Source organism: Schizosaccharomyces pombe (assembly GCF_000002945.2).
Source record: "Schizosaccharomyces pombe strain 972h- genome assembly, chromosome: II".
NCBI classification, from domain to species: domain Eukaryota; kingdom Fungi; phylum Ascomycota; class Schizosaccharomycetes; order Schizosaccharomycetales; family Schizosaccharomycetaceae; genus Schizosaccharomyces; species Schizosaccharomyces pombe.
The window spans coordinates 1,810,418-1,826,407 of record NC_003423.3 but is presented as its reverse complement, the minus strand read 5'-3'; the positions used below and the strand labels follow the sequence as shown (position 1 = coordinate 1,826,407).

Sequence of the window (15,990 nt, the reverse complement as noted above, 5' to 3'; positions counted from 1 at the left end):
TATAATATTTGAAGTAGTAAGAATTATATCTGATAGTTATCTTATCATGAATGATATTATATCTCCATCTTGATGACTTATCATGTAATAGTTGATAGAGCAAATAGAACATTGTGAACATGTGACATATAGTGATATGCAACGTGGAGTATCATAGCGTAGTGTAGTATTGCTGACAGTTAAAACGTTTTTACATAGTATGTTTTAATATCTTAAACTCCTACATGGTGTATTTCTAGAGGTTAATTATGATATCGAGGTCTTACTGCAATCTGACTGTTTTACTCACAAAAAGTCTTTAAATTTGAGTAATTATCTTTACTCAACCTTACAGTTGTTGAATGTATTTGTGCGGCCTGATTGTACATGTACTATACAACTATGCATTCGAATGGGAGCAATGTATATGCCAATATTTATTGCTAAGCACGTCGGGTAATTGATTACGAATGTTCATTAGGAATGTTTAAAACACAAGTCAAGCAACAATCAAATATAACGATTCTCATTTGTCTTGTATAAACCTTTTTGACAACATAAATCAATAGTGGCCGTTTGGTCTAGTGGTATGATACCATCTTAGGGTGATGGTGGTCGTGGGTTCGATTCCCACAACAGCCCATGTTTTTACACTTTTTTACAACTTGATGTAAATATCGATTACTTATATCTTTTCACCTCTTAAGAGTTATAAAAATATAAGCACATATCTACTCTACATGAAGACGATCTGGATATTCTTAAGAAAGAAAAGAAACAGCATTACTACGAAACTTTTGTTGTAGGGGTACGGAAATGAAAAGTTCAATCATATGAATAATTAATGTCTATTACAAACCACAAGTTGTATATTACCACCAATATATTTTTTTAGTTCACCAAAACCTAATAAACGTGCCGAATCAATTAATTATTGTGAATCCTTTGTATATTCAGAAACCCGATCAAGACGTTTGGGAAGCGTCTTTCTTAAGACAACATTATGACTTGACTTGATTGTAGAATCAAAAGGAAGATACCAGTCCGCTTTTGGTACATCTTCTGGGTAGACTTTTCTTAATTCCTCAGTCCATATATCAGCTAAATGGAATAAAATCCCATTTGGAAAAGCAAGATTTTCGGTACTAAAAGCAGTTAGTAGTCTGTCCAAATAAACAGAAAAATGATAAAAATTAAGAAATAGCTATTCAACAAGTTTGATGTAAGCAGGAAGTAAAAGCGTTGCAAAACTTTTCTAAAAGTCTCCAACGCAAAAGCAATCTATATAATAAACAAATTCCCACACGCGGGAACGAAAACAACTTACTTAAAAGGACCATCCATCCACATCTGATTATATTCAGCCACTACTTTGTCCAGCAAAGCAGTTTTACTTCTTGTTTGAATATCCCGAAACGCAGCAGCACAAAATCTACGCATTAACAAGTAAAATTTGTCTGTTCGTAAAATATCAATTCCCGTCCATTCACGACCCATAGTTTCCCAAAAAGTAGATTGAAATAATATTCTATTGTCTATCCAGACAATTGGAACCAACGCGGCTAAATTATCTGAGAGTTTCTGTTGGTATAAGGGTTTATCAGCCATCCACATGCCTGCATATTAAAAAACAATTAGATGATTTACATTCATAACCCAAAAAAATTCATACAGTAAAATAAGCCCTTCCAAAGCTTGAGAAAGTCTAACCTTTCAAATTTTTTCTTTTGGCTTAAAAACCGCTGCAACGATTCAAGAGCCTTATCACGAGTTTTTCGATCTTACAGTGTTAGTACATTAATCATTTATATGTAAGAAATTTACCATTAGCTGCAAGTTTCTTAATAAACGGCGACGGAGCCGACATTGTTGGTTTATTGACAAAGTGTTGAAGCAGTTCTTAGCATCGTTCCTTCCATACTGCGTTTTAGTGCACTAATTGGAGAGTTGATAAATGTCCCTTTCTAATATATGAAATAAGGAGTTTCCCAGTCAATATGTATTATTTTTTTTAGAATTGACCGTTTATGTAGATTAATTGATCATAAGGTTAATGTACTACTATGGTTCGCTTACACTTCTATTACAAATGCCGGTTTTCTTAGTCATTCTTATATATAAGTCTTTAACCGTTCCATTGATCAACAAATGTTCTTTTTCTTCTTCCTTGCATGCCTTTGAAAAGGAGATCCTTTGAAAGATCTTTTCCTGTTGGATAGACAATCGGAGGATGAAAAAATTTTAAGAAAGCTTTAAACAAAAAAAGGCAAAAGATAATAATTTAACAAACAGTCGGCAGGGGTTCTTGATTATACAAAAAAAGTGCATGACTGCGAATGCTCAAATCTACTAATGAAGCAAATGAATAAATGTGAGAAAGGGTTTATCTGACAGAGAATGAACTGACTACAACAAGGGGATTTGGGGGATAAAGAAGGAAGCTATATTTTCGAATGAGAAAGGTATTCAAAATATTACTAATGGGTATTGAACTGTAAGCGAAAAAGTCAGTAGAGAGCTCAAACACCGAAATTGGAAACGTAATTATACAAATGTACTAAGAAAAGGATGCAGATATTTCCTTACAAAACTCAACATGTAACCCATCCAAGAAAGTAAAGGAGGCTGCACGGAATCATCAATAGACATAACAAAGTTTTAAGGACATATTAGGAAAGCGGGATTTTTGATGAACATATATCAAGTTCTGATGTAATATGGGAACTACTTATTTATCTTTAACAATCGGTTCGTAGGGGAATCGTTGGTCGCCATAATATAGCTCTCGAATATTTTTAACGTTGGCAAGATACCCTGCAAAATGTGGATTTGTGTAGTAGCGTATGTCTTTCTTTGAAACTGGAAGGGGAGGGCGAGGAGGTGTACGAAAACTTGAAGGATGCAAATGGGCACGTAGCGCCAACGGGCTGAAATATACTGTTGTTATACTGCCGCCTGCATTTTTGATTTGTTGTATAGCTTGAACTGTAGCCTTAGAAACTTCTATGGAAATTGCTGTTTTAAGGAGTCCAGGTTCGTCAGCAGTAAGTTCAACTCCATGTTTAATACCTCTACAGCATCTACTATCGAGGAGGTCTTTCATAGTAATTGTCTTGCTAGCATCCAATCTACCACGATCAATCCATTCCTGAACTCTCCCTAACCCCAGACGCAACGGTTTCTTCAAATGTCCCGTACTGTGACCAACTTTAGGAAATAATTTGGTGATAGGAGTTTGACCACCTTCAAAACCAGGTTTAATTCTCCGTCCACGCCTTTGACCAGATCCTTTATGACCACGTCCAGAGGTTTTTCCTAAACCGCTCGCAGGGCCTCTACCCACTCGCTTCTTTGACTGATAATTTGCACTGTTGTTTAAATCATTCAACATACTGATGCCGCGGAAACTAGCACCAAATCTTGGATAACCAGAGGATCTCAAAAAACCATGAAATGAAGAACTGCGACAAACCCGAGATAAAATATTAAACATTTTCCAATTCAAAAAACGGGTTTCGTCGAGTTTAGATGGTAATAAGTCCAAGGCTGCTGTTTACTATTACAAAAGATTCGGACACACACGAATACGTAAAATTCTATAGCGTCTCATAAAAATATCTTTATTACTATATTCAGCATCGCTGCACTGCGCAATTCGAATTTGTTTCCTCCTTTATTTCTTCCTGACATATGCCAGTGCATAATTGCAGCAACAGCGATCTTGCTTGGTAGATATAATAACCCTTTACTTTATAATGGAATCGGCACAGGCAGTAAGATTTATCAACAGTAACTCGGTAACTAATGTTTGTAGGTCGCGGAACCTCTTGATTTGGTGAGGCTTTCTTTGGATGAAATCGTTTATGTAAAATTACGGGGAGATAGAGAATTAAATGGCCGTCTTCATGTATGAAATTTTTTTAACGTTTCTTGAATATTTTTCTTATTCTGAATTGGTTATACTAACTCGATTGTAGGCCTATGATGAACATTTGGTATGAATCATATTCATAACTCGCATTTGGATGGATTACTTACACGTATTTTAGAATATGGTACTAGGAGATGCTGAAGAAATTGTAACTATTTTTGATGATGAAGAGACCGATAAGGACAAGGCCTTAAAAACGATTCGCAAACATTATGAGATGCTCTTTGTTCGTGGTACGTAGATTCTAAATATTACGCTCGAAAAGTTTGACCATGATTAAGCTTTCCTTTTCGAAACTGTTTTTCCTTTTTCGCCAAATGCTAATGAACTTTAGGTGATTCGGTTATTTTGATTGCTCCACCTCGTAATTAAAGGAACGAATAAAATTACTATACAAAGCTATCTACATATTTTTATCTCATTCTTTTGTTTAAAATTTTTCGCTTTAGAGGTGCTTCTTCGTACAATAGTAACGACTTTTGATTTGAGTATTCTATATTACAGAAAAGTTTGATTTTCCTTTATTCCGTTGGATGGATAGTTTTATCTTTCTTTAGTCACGCACCACTTCTTGTTATTCCTTACATCCTTTTACTTAATAAAAGCAAAAGACTCTTCGAAGTTAACCAACATTCACGAGACGCTGAGCTTTGTCATTGAGACTTTTCATTAATGGTTTTATTCTTTGTACTTGACAGGATAGTAAGCGATTTTTGCTTGCATGGTGGTTGCTCTTGCGATCTAGCAAAATCAGATTGACATTCCTTTAGAGATCAGAGACATAATACCATTCATTGTGCAAATAAAAAAAAACTATCAATTGCTTTCGATTTGGCGGTGTTGTTCACTAGTTCATCTAGTATTTTTTTATTATTAACAAGCGTATCATCATATATAGGCGTAGCGGTAAAATAGAACAAAATAAAATAAATTCTACAAATATTGATTGTATCCAAACACCCAGGACCATTTATTTCATGAAATGCTCGTGTCAATAGTATTCTCATAACGATGCGCACCGCTGAGACTTATTTCAAGGACAACACGAGCGCCAGAGACCTCTCCTCTGCCTACACGCTCCCTTCGTTATGAATTCAGCTAAAGCTACCTCTCTCCTCTTTCAAGGCTTTAGAAAAAATTGCTTGCGATTGAACCGCATTTCTTTCGCTTCAGGTTTGATTAACCGGTTCACCGTCCCAGCTCGAACTTATGCTGACGAAAAGGTATTTTTTTTTCATTCTTCATCTTTTTGATTACTTGTTAACTTTTTTAAGGTGTTCGTTAGAAAAAAGCCGCATGTCAATATTGGTACTATTGGTCATGTTGACCACGGTAAAACGACGTTGACGGCTGCTATTACTAAATGCCTTTCTGATCTTGGTCAAGCTAGTTTTATGGATTATAGTCAAATTGACAAGGCCCCCGAGGAAAAGGCACGTGGTATTACCATTTCATCTGCCCATGTTGAATACGAAACTGCTAATCGTCACTATGCCCATGTGGATTGTCCTGGTCACGCCGATTACATTAAGAATATGATTACTGGTGCTGCTACAATGGATGGCGCTATCATTGTTGTTTCTGCTACCGATGGTCAAATGCCTCAAACTCGTGAACATTTGCTTCTGGCTCGTCAAGTCGGTGTAAAGCAAATTGTTGTATACATCAATAAAGTCGATATGGTCGAGCCTGATATGATCGAGCTTGTCGAAATGGAAATGCGTGAGCTACTCTCCGAATACGGATTTGATGGTGACAATACTCCAATTGTTAGCGGCAGTGCTTTATGTGCCTTAGAGGGTCGTGAGCCTGAGATTGGTCTCAATAGTATTACTAAATTGATGGAAGCTGTTGATAGTTATATTACTCTTCCTGAAAGAAAAACGGATGTCCCTTTCTTGATGGCCATCGAGGACGTTTTTTCAATTTCAGGTCGCGGAACTGTAGTCACTGGCCGTGTCGAGCGCGGTACTTTAAAGAAGGGTGCTGAAATCGAAATCGTCGGTTATGGTAGCCATTTAAAGACTACCGTTACTGGAATTGAAATGTTCAAAAAGCAGCTTGATGCCGCCGTTGCCGGTGACAATTGTGGCCTTTTACTTCGTTCTATCAAGCGAGAGCAATTAAAACGTGGAATGATTGTCGCTCAACCAGGAACCGTTGCTCCTCATCAGAAATTCAAGGCATCATTCTATATTTTGACAAAAGAGGAAGGAGGTCGTCGTACCGGTTTCGTTGACAAGTATCGTCCCCAACTGTACAGTCGTACTTCCGACGTTACTGTCGAACTTACCCACCCTGATCCTAACGACTCAGACAAAATGGTTATGCCTGGAGACAATGTCGAGATGATCTGTACGCTTATTCACCCCATTGTCATCGAAAAAGGACAACGCTTCACAGTTCGTGAGGGTGGAAGCACTGTAGGCACAGCTTTGGTTACTGAACTTTTGGATTAGTGCATTTATGAACTTATTGGCTTTAAAAATTTTGCATGCTGAATACCAATATTATGTCCCTTCTCAGAATTCTATAACTACAGTGTCATTATTGTAATAAGACTTTTGCATCCATTGACAATGGTATTTGATACTTTTATAGTTTCTACTATTGTTAGCCAAAGTTATAAAACAAATAATAAAATAACGTTGAATCAATACTTTCACTCCGAATTTTAAGGATGGCTATTCAATTTACTAAACAAGAGCTAAATATAATGTTTTGTAGAACGAACCTATTAACTATATTACTACCGTTTTAAACAAACGCAACGGCGGGTCGAAAGACATAGTGAGACTAAGAGAAAGATATTAAAACTTAAAAGGGGGGAATTTGTAACAATTAAATGTGGGATAATACACAGAAAAATGAAAGGGAATCATAAACCTAGCAGGAAACGATAATTAGTGCTATTTTAACACGGCAAAAATTTTGTAGTATTCAATTGTTAAAAGCAAAAAAATCCTGGACGACCATTACTCACATATTGTAAATACCTTTATGAATTCGGTTTAAGTAAAGCATAGTTGAGAGAACCCGAAAAATCGGAAAGCAAATAGCCAAAAGAGAAAGCTACTAAAGAAAGTAGCCTGGCTCATTAAATTGAGAATGAAAGGAGCCTAAAAAAATAAGGAAAAAAATACCGGTATAAAAAGAAAACAAGAGCCAATAAACAAAATATATGCGCAGCACAAAAAAAAAAGAGAAAGGCCAAAATTATTAAAGATAAACAAGAAAAGCATAAAGCATAAGCGGAAAAGAAAAACATATATCTAAGGGGAAAACAATAGTGAAATTACTTTAAGTAACTCCATGGCGAAAAGATTTGACACAAAAAAATTAAAAGGTACTCCAAACCCAGTTATCTGGAACTGTTCCCAATACCAAACTCTCCGAAGGAAGTTCACCTTTAGAGTCCGTAGAGTCCATTTTTGGGATTGGTACAGATACAGCATTCTTGGGTTGGGATGGAGGATGAGTAGTGGCTTGCTGTGGTGCAATAGTGCTTTCGATTACAGTGATATCGTTAGAAGAAGCCAAATCAATAGACTGTTTCCATTTCAGGTATTCATAAAAGCAAGAGACGCAAGAACGGTATAAAGAGCCAGCAAGACAAAACTTGACATCCATAGTGAGGGGAATGTTACGATCGCAATGAAGAGCGCAGAATATATCTCCACATCGACGACAATGATGCCTTCTATCAAAAAGGCCGAAACGAACTGAGCAGGAGGGAAAAGAACAGACCGAGACATCGGAATCTGGTTTCCAGTGGTCTTTGGAAATTCCGGTCTCTCTGGACGATTGATAATTGAGAGAGGTAGCTACGGAAGAATTGGTAGAGGTAGGACTAACTGAATAAGACATTGCTTGATAAGAGGCAGTGCGAGAACTGGCAGCAAGTTTTGATGAGGCATAAGGTTTACTGAGACGCGGATTGCCAGAGTAAGAGCGGAAGAGTTCGGGACGCTCTTTTCTAGTTATGGAAGAATATAGTTGGGGGTTGGTATGGGAAGGTAAAGAACCTTGATTAGCGGGAGTACTATTGCTAGAAGAGTTAGGGGAGCCAGAAACAGAACCAGTGCCATTGGTAGCTTGTCTGGTAGGAGCTTCGATGAGTTCGTAAGACGGACGCACCCGTTGAGTGTAAGGAGAGGCACCAGAATAAATGTTTAAACGCGACAAAGGACCATGTCCAGACAATTGGTGAACAGTTGTCATGATGAAAAAAAGTAAAAATGCAAGTGACAATTCTCAATTGAAGAGAAGAGAAGAGAGAAAATAAAAGAATAGGGTAGGATAGGTTAGGATATGTAGTTAAGTATGAACAAGTAAGTGTACAGTGATGACACTTTGTGAAAACCGGTAGATGAAAAAAAAAAAAAAAAAGCCGATCAAATCAATTGACCGATCGATTAGAGATGAAAAAGTGTGTAGAGGGGTAAAAGTTTAAGAAATATTGAATTCTTAAAGAAAGTATTAACAAAAGCAAAAAGAAGAAGTACAAAAAAAATATGTAAATGAAATAATTTGAAAATTTTTCTTATACAAGGTTCCTCTTTAACGAAAGTTCACCAACTAAACTTTCGTATGCAAAATTTCTATGGCCGTAGGTTTGCCTTCCGTTTAGTAAGGGTTCGGATGTGCTGGAGAGTGAAATATCACTTATTGTGTAAAAAAAAATAAAGATGAATAAATGATTGAAATAGTTGTTTTTGAGAGAATGATAAATGAGGCTTCCCAAACACAACCAAATTACTAACAGATAAAATTACGGCTACAACTTTGAATTTAAAAATAAAAGACAAAGAATTGATAATGGAATTATAACCGTCTGTGCCAAGAATAAGTAACTTTCTGAAAAAGCGGCTATAAATATAACTTTCACTTCCAACAAAACAAACACTGATATTGTTGCGGAAGAATTGAATCCAACGTAAAATAATTAATTTTACTGTTTAAATAAGAACAAATTTTTGGATTCTGCTTTACTTGTATGAAAATTGTTTTTCTATAATCAATGAGAATTTGTGGCAATATAGTTGGTTAATGGTAGGATCGAAAACGCATCGTTTGATGTTACATTCCCACTCTCGCGTTCACCAACCAAAAGCCACCGATAACTGATAATCTAGTGCATTCCTGTGCATCATTAATATATTTTACCACATAAAATTTAAACCTCCTTAACTTTAGATTGTAAAAAACAAAGGAGCTACGTTTTAATAGATTAATTGTCAGCAATACTACACTACGCTATAATACACTACGTTGAGTATCACTATATGTCACATGTTCTAATTATATATCGTACCATGTATGATACGATATGGAGATTGATCTTAATGATAATCTATTAAGATCAATATTATCTGAATACTATAAATAGAGCTACTGCTGAACCTCGTTCCTCAGTTCAGTTATGAGCTATATTAGTGATAGGTAACATTATAACCCAGTTAATACAATACCTATACTCAGTTGCTACTTATACAACCTGTGTATTGTAATATAATAGATCACAAGGAAAACTCACCGCAGTTCTACGTATCCTTAAATCAGATACCAAACTGCGTAGCTTACAATAACTGAACTCTTGTGATCTACAATTAACTCCTTTAGGAAAAAGGAATTATTGAATAAATATATATCATAAATATATATATTTCTCTCCTTCTGGGTTCAAAGGAGAAAGAACTTTGGAAGGACTGTTATCCCTTTTGAAATCTCCCAAAGGAAACATATACAATGTCCTACGCAAATTATCGTTATATGAAAGCAAGAGCAAAACGATGGAGACCAGAGAATTTGGATGGAATTCAAACATCAGACGAACATTTAATAAACCTTTTTGCAAAAATATTATCGAAGCATGTACCAGAGATAGGGAAATTCGATCCTAATAAGGATGTTGAAAGTTACATTTCAAAACTTGATCAACACTTTACTGAATACCCTTCATTATTCCCAAATGAGCATACTAAAAGACAGTATACATTGAATCACCTAGAAGAATTAGAGCAACAATTCGCTGAACGCATGTTTTCTGAGAATGGAAGTCTTACATGGCAAGAATTACTCAGACAAACAGGGAAAGTACAAGGATCCAACAAAGGTGATCGTTTAACTAAAACATTTGAAGGTTTTAGAAATCAATTGGACAAAGTTCAATTTATAAGGAAACTCATGTCAAAAGCAAATGTTGATGATTTCCATACTCGCTTGTTTATATTATGGATGCTGCCATATTCCTTAAGGAAATTAAAGGAAAGAAATTACTGGAAATCAGAAATCAGTGAAATTTATGACTTTTTAGAGGACAAAAGAACAGCCTCGTATGGTAAAACTCACAAGCGTTTTCAACTGCAAAATAAAAATCTAGGAAAAGAGTCCCTTTCAAAGAAAAATAACACCACTAATAGCAGAAACCTGAGGAAGACAAATGTTTCGAGAATAGAATACTCATCTAACAAATTCCTAAATCATACTAGGAAACGTTACGAAATGGTATTACAAGCTGAACTTCCAGACTTCAAGTGCTCAATACCCTGTCTAATCGATACGGGCGCTCAAGCAAATATTATAACAGAAGAAACTGTTCGAGCACATAAACTGCCTACCAGACCCTGGTCAAAAAGTGTGATATATGGTGGAGTTTATCCAAATAAGATTAATCGCAAAACAATAAAACTTAACATAAGTCTAAATGGAATATCAATCAAAACAGAATTCTTGGTTGTAAAGAAATTTTCGCATCCAGCTGCTATCTCCTTCACAACATTATATGACAATAACATTGAAATATCTAGCAGTAAACACACGCTCTCTCAAATGAACAAAGTTTCAAATATTGTCAAGGAACCTGAGTTACCAGATATCTATAAAGAATTCAAAGACATTACTGCAGAAACCAATACGGAAAAGCTACCAAAGCCAATAAAAGGGTTAGAATTTGAAGTTGAACTAACTCAAGAAAACTACAGATTACCTATCAGAAATTACCCGCTACCACCGGGAAAAATGCAAGCTATGAATGATGAAATTAATCAAGGATTAAAAAGTGGAATTATACGAGAATCTAAAGCCATTAACGCCTGTCCAGTAATGTTCGTTCCGAAAAAGGAAGGCACCTTGAGAATGGTGGTTGACTACAAACCTTTAAATAAGTATGTCAAACCCAATATATATCCGTTACCACTTATTGAACAATTACTTGCTAAAATACAAGGTTCTACAATTTTTACTAAACTTGACCTCAAAAGTGCCTATCACTTGATACGAGTAAGAAAAGGAGATGAACATAAACTTGCTTTTCGCTGTCCTCGTGGAGTTTTTGAATATCTAGTAATGCCTTATGGCATATCTACAGCTCCAGCACATTTTCAATACTTTATCAATACAATACTTGGTGAAGCCAAAGAATCACATGTAGTATGTTATATGGATGATATTTTAATTCATTCAAAATCGGAATCTGAACATGTAAAACATGTTAAAGACGTTCTACAGAAATTGAAAAATGCGAACTTAATTATCAATCAAGCAAAATGTGAATTTCACCAATCACAAGTAAAATTTATAGGGTATCACATTTCGGAAAAAGGATTTACGCCTTGTCAAGAAAATATAGACAAAGTCTTACAATGGAAGCAACCTAAGAATCGTAAAGAATTACGACAATTTCTAGGTTCTGTCAATTATCTTAGGAAATTCATTCCAAAGACATCACAATTAACACATCCACTCAATAATCTTTTGAAAAAGGATGTACGCTGGAAATGGACACCAACACAAACCCAAGCGATAGAAAACATTAAACAATGTTTAGTTTCTCCTCCGGTGCTACGACACTTTGATTTCAGTAAAAAGATTCTACTGGAAACTGATGCTTCAGATGTCGCTGTAGGAGCCGTATTGTCTCAAAAACATGATGATGATAAATACTATCCTGTTGGATACTATTCAGCAAAGATGTCTAAAGCACAATTAAATTATAGCGTATCGGACAAAGAAATGCTTGCAATCATTAAGTCTCTCAAACATTGGAGACACTATTTAGAATCCACTATCGAACCTTTCAAAATTTTAACAGACCATCGAAACTTAATTGGTCGCATTACTAACGAATCCGAGCCTGAAAACAAACGTTTAGCTCGTTGGCAATTATTTTTACAAGACTTCAACTTTGAAATTAACTACAGACCTGGATCAGCAAATCACATAGCTGATGCCTTATCCAGAATTGTTGACGAAACAGAACCAATTCCAAAAGATTCAGAAGACAATAGTATCAACTTTGTTAATCAAATCTCGATAACCGATGATTTTAAAAACCAAGTGGTTACAGAATATACGAATGATACAAAATTGTTGAATTTACTAAACAATGAAGACAAACGAGTGGAAGAGAATATCCAACTCAAAGATGGCTTACTAATTAACAGTAAAGACCAAATCTTATTACCTAATGATACTCAGCTGACTAGGACAATTATTAAAAAGTATCATGAAGAAGGTAAATTGATTCATCCAGGCATTGAACTTCTTACAAACATTATATTACGTAGATTTACGTGGAAAGGAATAAGAAAACAAATACAAGAATATGTACAGAACTGCCATACATGTCAAATAAACAAATCTAGGAATCATAAACCTTATGGACCTTTACAACCAATTCCCCCATCAGAAAGACCTTGGGAATCTTTATCAATGGATTTTATTACAGCTTTACCAGAATCATCTGGTTATAATGCACTTTTCGTGGTAGTTGACCGATTTTCAAAAATGGCAATCTTAGTACCTTGTACGAAATCCATTACAGCAGAGCAAACAGCTCGAATGTTTGATCAACGAGTTATTGCTTATTTCGGCAATCCAAAAGAAATCATTGCAGATAATGATCATATTTTTACTTCCCAAACGTGGAAAGATTTCGCACATAAATATAATTTCGTTATGAAATTTTCGTTACCATACAGACCACAAACTGATGGACAAACTGAGCGTACAAACCAAACTGTGGAGAAATTACTAAGATGTGTATGTAGCACACATCCAAATACATGGGTAGATCATATATCCCTAGTGCAACAATCTTACAACAATGCGATACATTCAGCAACTCAAATGACACCTTTTGAGATAGTACATCGCTATTCACCAGCTTTATCACCTTTAGAGTTACCTAGCTTTAGTGACAAAACTGACGAAAACTCTCAGGAAACGATCCAAGTATTTCAAACAGTTAAAGAACACTTGAATACAAACAACATAAAGATGAAAAAGTATTTCGATATGAAAATACAAGAAATTGAAGAATTTCAACCTGGAGACCTAGTTATGGTCAAAAGAACGAAAACAGGTTTTCTTCATAAATCCAATAAATTAGCACCTAGTTTTGCAGGACCGTTCTATGTGTTACAGAAGTCGGGTCCAAACAACTATGAATTGGATCTTCCAGATTCAATCAAGCACATGTTTTCATCTACTTTTCATGTTTCTCACCTAGAAAAGTATCGACATAATTCAGAACTCAATTACGCTACCATTGATGAGTCTGATATTGGAACAATTCTTCATATCCTAGAACATAAAAACAGAGAACAAGTACTCTACTTAAATGTCAAGTACATTTCGAATCTAAATCCGAGTACTATTATGTCAGGATGGACTACATTAGCTACAGCGCTACAAGCGGACAAAGCAATTGTCAATGATTATATTAAAAACAATAATCTAAATATCTGAGAACATATGACTTATCCTCAGATTTACATAGAAAATCTTGGGGAGGGCAATGTCAGCAATACTACACTACGCTATAATACACTACGTTGAGTATCACTATATGTCACATGTTCTAATTATATATCGTACCATGTATGATACGATATGGAGATTGATCTTAATGATAATCTATTAAGATCAATATTATCTGAATACTATAAATAGAGCTACTGCTGAACCTCGTTCCTCAGTTCAGTTATGAGCTATATTAGTGATAGGTAACATTATAACCCAGTTAATACAATACCTATACTCAGTTGCTACTTATACAACCTGTGTATTGTAATATAATAGATCACAAGGAAAACTCACCGCAGTTCTACGTATCCTTAAATCAGATACCAAACTGCGTAGCTTACATTAATGAAGCAGAATGAAATTCACTAATCTTTACAGATTTTTTTAATAATACCGTTGCATACAAATACATAGGTAAATGAATGGACTAAGAGTGTTTGAGCATGTACACTGTTCTGTACTGTATAAGTTTAATAATATTGTAAAGTTTGATCTTTACAATGTCCTTCTTTTTCTTCTTTTTCTTTTGCCCGTTTTGTTTGTTTTTGCTCGGTCTATGATAGAATTCGATGATACCTATCCAGAGTCAGTAAGTAAGGTAAGGTAGGGCAAAAAAGGGTAGGTAAAAAAATCTGATGTAGCTGTTTAAGTGGAAATTAAAGATGATGAGAAAATTCGACGACATTTATAAGATGAAGGTTTCAGTGTTCCATACGTTCTTTGTTACCATGATTCTTTGTTTTCTAAAGCGGGAAACTTACGGGAATAATTTATAATACTGCGCAGTTATGTTATGTTGGCCATAACGAGAGCGATGATGAATCATAATGATCCATCATGGCGATCAAATGAGACGGAAACCAAAAAACCGTACGAAGATGGACACCGATTGGAATACAAATTCATAAGGAGCAAGTGTCAGTAATAAGAGAGTGATATTAATGATGAAAGAATAATATCAACAACAAAAAAAGTAACATTATTTGTGAATGAGTAATATACGCTGCGTACGTAGCAATGTTGCATGTCAAAAACAGAAACAAAATTAGAGATTGTGTGCCAGTGCAAACAAAGAGGCCTTGTAGCATAAGAATCGCCAAATTGCAATGGGCTTATTAAGAGTATTTTTGATTACTTACATTCACTCTGTCAGCGAGCCAGACCTTCCCAGAAACCGCCTCTTCGATCAACCCATTTGCCTCATTTGTTGATATTTGCACTGTTTGTCGGTAAACACATTGCTTGTTTTCACCATTTGCTGCTCTCGAGCCTCCCTTGTCTTCCTCGATCCGAAATATACCGTCTTGCTAATTGCAATAAGTTACAATTCCAAATCTCCTTACTACGTTGCTGCCTTAGGATTGTGCCTTATTCCGCGGAGAGCATTCACGGAAGAATTATAAAACTATTATTGTACACCAAATTACAAAAATGGACTTTAATTTAACAAAAAAATTTTTCCTTTCCTTCTATGGATGTCTTTGCTTTTCAACTTTTATCCTTTCTCTTTTGAATTAAAAATACTGATTGAACCTCTTTTTAATAATATTTATTTTCTTATATACGAACGGTCACAAGGGCATTATTCATCGGCTTCCTGCGTATTTTGCAGATCAGGCGGATACAGATCGACGGGATGCTCCTGACCTTATGAATAGACTGGTACGAGTAAGGCCAACTGTGATGATTTCTAATAAAACTAATAAGCAATTTGTAGCCTCGAAGCTTTTGCGCTGGTAGGTTACAATAGAGTATTTCTTGCAACAGTAGACACCTCTCACTTGCTACGTATTACTTGTGGCGTGGGGACATACTGAGCTTATGGGAGGAAACAAAACAATGACAGTGAGATCAGATCAGATTTAGCACCATGAATATGATTGAGAATTCCTTCTATCCATTTTTGTAAACTTCTCAAGGAAATATTATATTACACAGGAAATCATTGTATTTCTATCGGTATATTATCATACACCAAAATCTTTAGCGGTTAACTTTCTCGCACTGTATACACAGCTTTTATAAAAAATTTCGTTCTCTTGCTTTTTAACAGATATTTTCCTTACATACATATTTCAATTTTCTGCACAAGCTCGTTTCACTTTATTCCGTTATTAATTGATGTAATCGTCTCATCGCGGCCCTCTTTCATCAAAAAATTCGTCACTTATGGAAACACGGTTCTCTGCATTAATTCGTTTAGCGTAAACCTAATCACCGTTATTCCAGAATAACATTAACGGAAATAACATGCGAAAACAATTACACGAGAT

At 35.4% G+C, this 15,990-nt stretch overlaps 6 protein-coding genes, 9 long non-coding RNA genes and 1 other non-coding gene across 16 annotated transcripts, besides 3 other annotated features; 6 read left to right on the top strand and 10 right to left on the bottom strand.

Annotated features, from left to right (window-relative positions):
* Window positions 1–141: part of an LONG TERMINAL REPEAT that runs on past the window's edge.
* A 408-nt stretch (window positions 142–549) lies between these two features.
* Window positions 550–621, top strand: SPOM_SPBTRNAPRO.04. The gene has a single exon. It is a non-coding gene; the product is annotated as a tRNA-Pro (tRNA).
* A 163-nt stretch (window positions 622–784) lies between these two features.
* Window positions 785–1,855, bottom strand: nop52 (Nop52 family nucleolar protein). The gene is made up of 4 exons (NM_001021649.3): window positions 1,804–1,855; window positions 1,652–1,759; window positions 1,307–1,595; window positions 785–1,124 (listed from the first exon to the last, which is right to left on the bottom strand). The coding sequence occupies exons 1-4, from the start codon at window positions 1,844–1,846 to the stop codon at window positions 911–913; spliced, it is 654 nt and encodes a 217-aa protein (NP_595749.1). The 5' UTR covers window positions 1,847–1,855; the 3' UTR covers window positions 785–910.
* Window positions 1,856–2,450: 595 nt separating this feature from the next.
* Window positions 2,451–3,505, bottom strand: mrpl10 (mitochondrial 54S ribosomal protein uL15m). The gene has a single exon (NM_001021648.3). It carries the CDS (start codon window positions 3,470–3,472, stop codon window positions 2,708–2,710), a length of 765 nt encoding a protein of 254 aa, NP_595748.2. The 5' UTR covers window positions 3,473–3,505; the 3' UTR covers window positions 2,451–2,707.
* A 110-nt stretch (window positions 3,506–3,615) lies between these two features.
* On the bottom strand, window positions 3,616–3,893 carry SPOM_SPNCRNA.5371. Its single transcript, NR_194726.1, has one exon. It is a non-coding gene; the product is annotated as a non-coding RNA (long non-coding RNA).
* lsm3 (U6 snRNP-associated protein Lsm3) lies at window positions 3,680–4,948 on the top strand. Its single transcript, NM_001021647.3, has 5 exons — window positions 3,680–3,752; window positions 3,794–3,886; window positions 3,957–3,974; window positions 4,029–4,143; window positions 4,245–4,948. Exons 1-5 carry the CDS (start codon window positions 3,735–3,737, stop codon window positions 4,280–4,282), a joined length of 282 nt encoding a protein of 93 aa, NP_595747.1. The 5' UTR covers window positions 3,680–3,734; the 3' UTR covers window positions 4,283–4,948.
* SPOM_SPNCRNA.5370 lies at window positions 3,913–4,200 on the bottom strand. The gene has a single exon (NR_194725.1). It is a non-coding gene; the product is annotated as a non-coding RNA (long non-coding RNA).
* SPOM_SPNCRNA.5369 lies at window positions 4,341–6,509 on the bottom strand. Its single transcript, NR_194724.1, has one exon. It is a non-coding gene; the product is annotated as a non-coding RNA (long non-coding RNA).
* Window positions 4,979–6,652, top strand: tuf1 (translation elongation factor EF-Tu Tuf1). The gene is made up of 2 exons (NM_001021646.3): window positions 4,979–5,133; window positions 5,185–6,652. Exons 1-2 carry the CDS (start codon window positions 4,999–5,001, stop codon window positions 6,367–6,369), a joined length of 1,320 nt encoding a protein of 439 aa, NP_595746.1. The 5' UTR covers window positions 4,979–4,998; the 3' UTR covers window positions 6,370–6,652.
* Window positions 6,560–8,961, bottom strand: pib2 (zf-FYVE type zinc finger protein and glutamine sensor Pib2). The gene has a single exon (NM_001021645.3). The coding sequence runs from the start codon at window positions 8,129–8,131 to the stop codon at window positions 7,250–7,252; it is 882 nt and encodes a 293-aa protein (NP_595745.1). The 5' UTR covers window positions 8,132–8,961; the 3' UTR covers window positions 6,560–7,249.
* On the top strand, window positions 7,273–8,236 carry SPOM_SPNCRNA.5368. The gene has a single exon (NR_194723.1). It is a non-coding gene; the product is annotated as a non-coding RNA (long non-coding RNA).
* A 184-nt stretch (window positions 8,962–9,145) lies between the features above and the next one.
* Window positions 9,146–9,494: an LONG TERMINAL REPEAT.
* A 164-nt stretch (window positions 9,495–9,658) lies between these two features.
* Window positions 9,659–13,660, top strand: Tf2-9 (retrotransposable element/transposon Tf2-type; the record flags this gene model as incomplete). The annotated part of the gene is made up of 1 exon (NM_001021644.4): window positions 9,659–13,660. The coding sequence occupies one exon, from the start codon at window positions 9,659–9,661 to the stop codon at window positions 13,658–13,660; it is 4,002 nt and encodes a 1,333-aa protein (NP_001018800.2).
* SPOM_SPNCRNA.5367 lies at window positions 9,665–10,099 on the bottom strand. Its single transcript, NR_194722.1, has one exon. It is a non-coding gene; the product is annotated as a non-coding RNA (long non-coding RNA).
* SPOM_SPNCRNA.5366 lies at window positions 10,395–11,173 on the bottom strand. Its single transcript, NR_194721.1, has one exon. It is a non-coding gene; the product is annotated as a non-coding RNA (long non-coding RNA).
* Window positions 13,661–13,710: 50 nt separating the features above from the next.
* Window positions 13,711–14,059: an LONG TERMINAL REPEAT.
* Window positions 13,916–15,126, bottom strand: SPOM_SPNCRNA.5365. Its single transcript, NR_194720.1, has one exon. It is a non-coding gene; the product is annotated as a non-coding RNA (long non-coding RNA).
* On the top strand, window positions 14,111–15,732 carry SPOM_SPNCRNA.1466. The gene has a single exon (NR_150351.1). It is a non-coding gene; the product is annotated as a non-coding RNA (long non-coding RNA).
* On the bottom strand, window positions 15,295–15,588 carry SPOM_SPNCRNA.5364. Its single transcript, NR_194719.1, has one exon. It is a non-coding gene; the product is annotated as a non-coding RNA (long non-coding RNA).
* Window positions 15,733–15,990: the final 258 nt, after the last annotated feature.

Bases quoted from the DNA above. Each gene is read 5' to 3' on its own strand.
- tuf1 (NM_001021646.3), top strand. From the start codon at position 4,999: ATGAATTCAGCTAAAGCTACCTCTCTCCTCTTTCAAGGCTTTAGAAAA. The intron at 5,134-5,184 runs GTATTTTTTTTT...AACTTTTTTAAG, and splicing joins GAACTTATGCTGACGAAAAG to GTGTTCGTTAGAAAAAAGCC.
- mrpl10 (NM_001021648.3), bottom strand. From the start codon at position 3,472: ATGTTTAATATTTTATCTCGGGTTTGTCGCAGTTCTTCATTTCATGGT.
- nop52 (NM_001021649.3), bottom strand. From the start codon at position 1,846: ATGTCGGCTCCGTCGCCGTTTATTAAGAAACTTGCAGCTAATG. The intron at 1,760-1,803 runs GTAAATTTCTTA...TAACACTGTAAG, and splicing joins TAAGAAACTTGCAGCTAATG to ATCGAAAAACTCGTGATAAG. The intron at 1,125-1,306 runs GTAAGTTGTTTT...AACTGCTTTTAG, and splicing joins TGGATGGATGGTCCTTTTAA to TACCGAAAATCTTGCTTTTC.
- pib2 (NM_001021645.3), bottom strand. From the start codon at position 8,131: ATGACAACTGTTCACCAATTGTCTGGACATGGTCCTTTGTCGCGTTTA.
- lsm3 (NM_001021647.3), top strand. The intron at 4,144-4,244 runs GTACGTAGATTC...AATGAACTTTAG, and splicing joins TGAGATGCTCTTTGTTCGTG to GTGATTCGGTTATTTTGATT.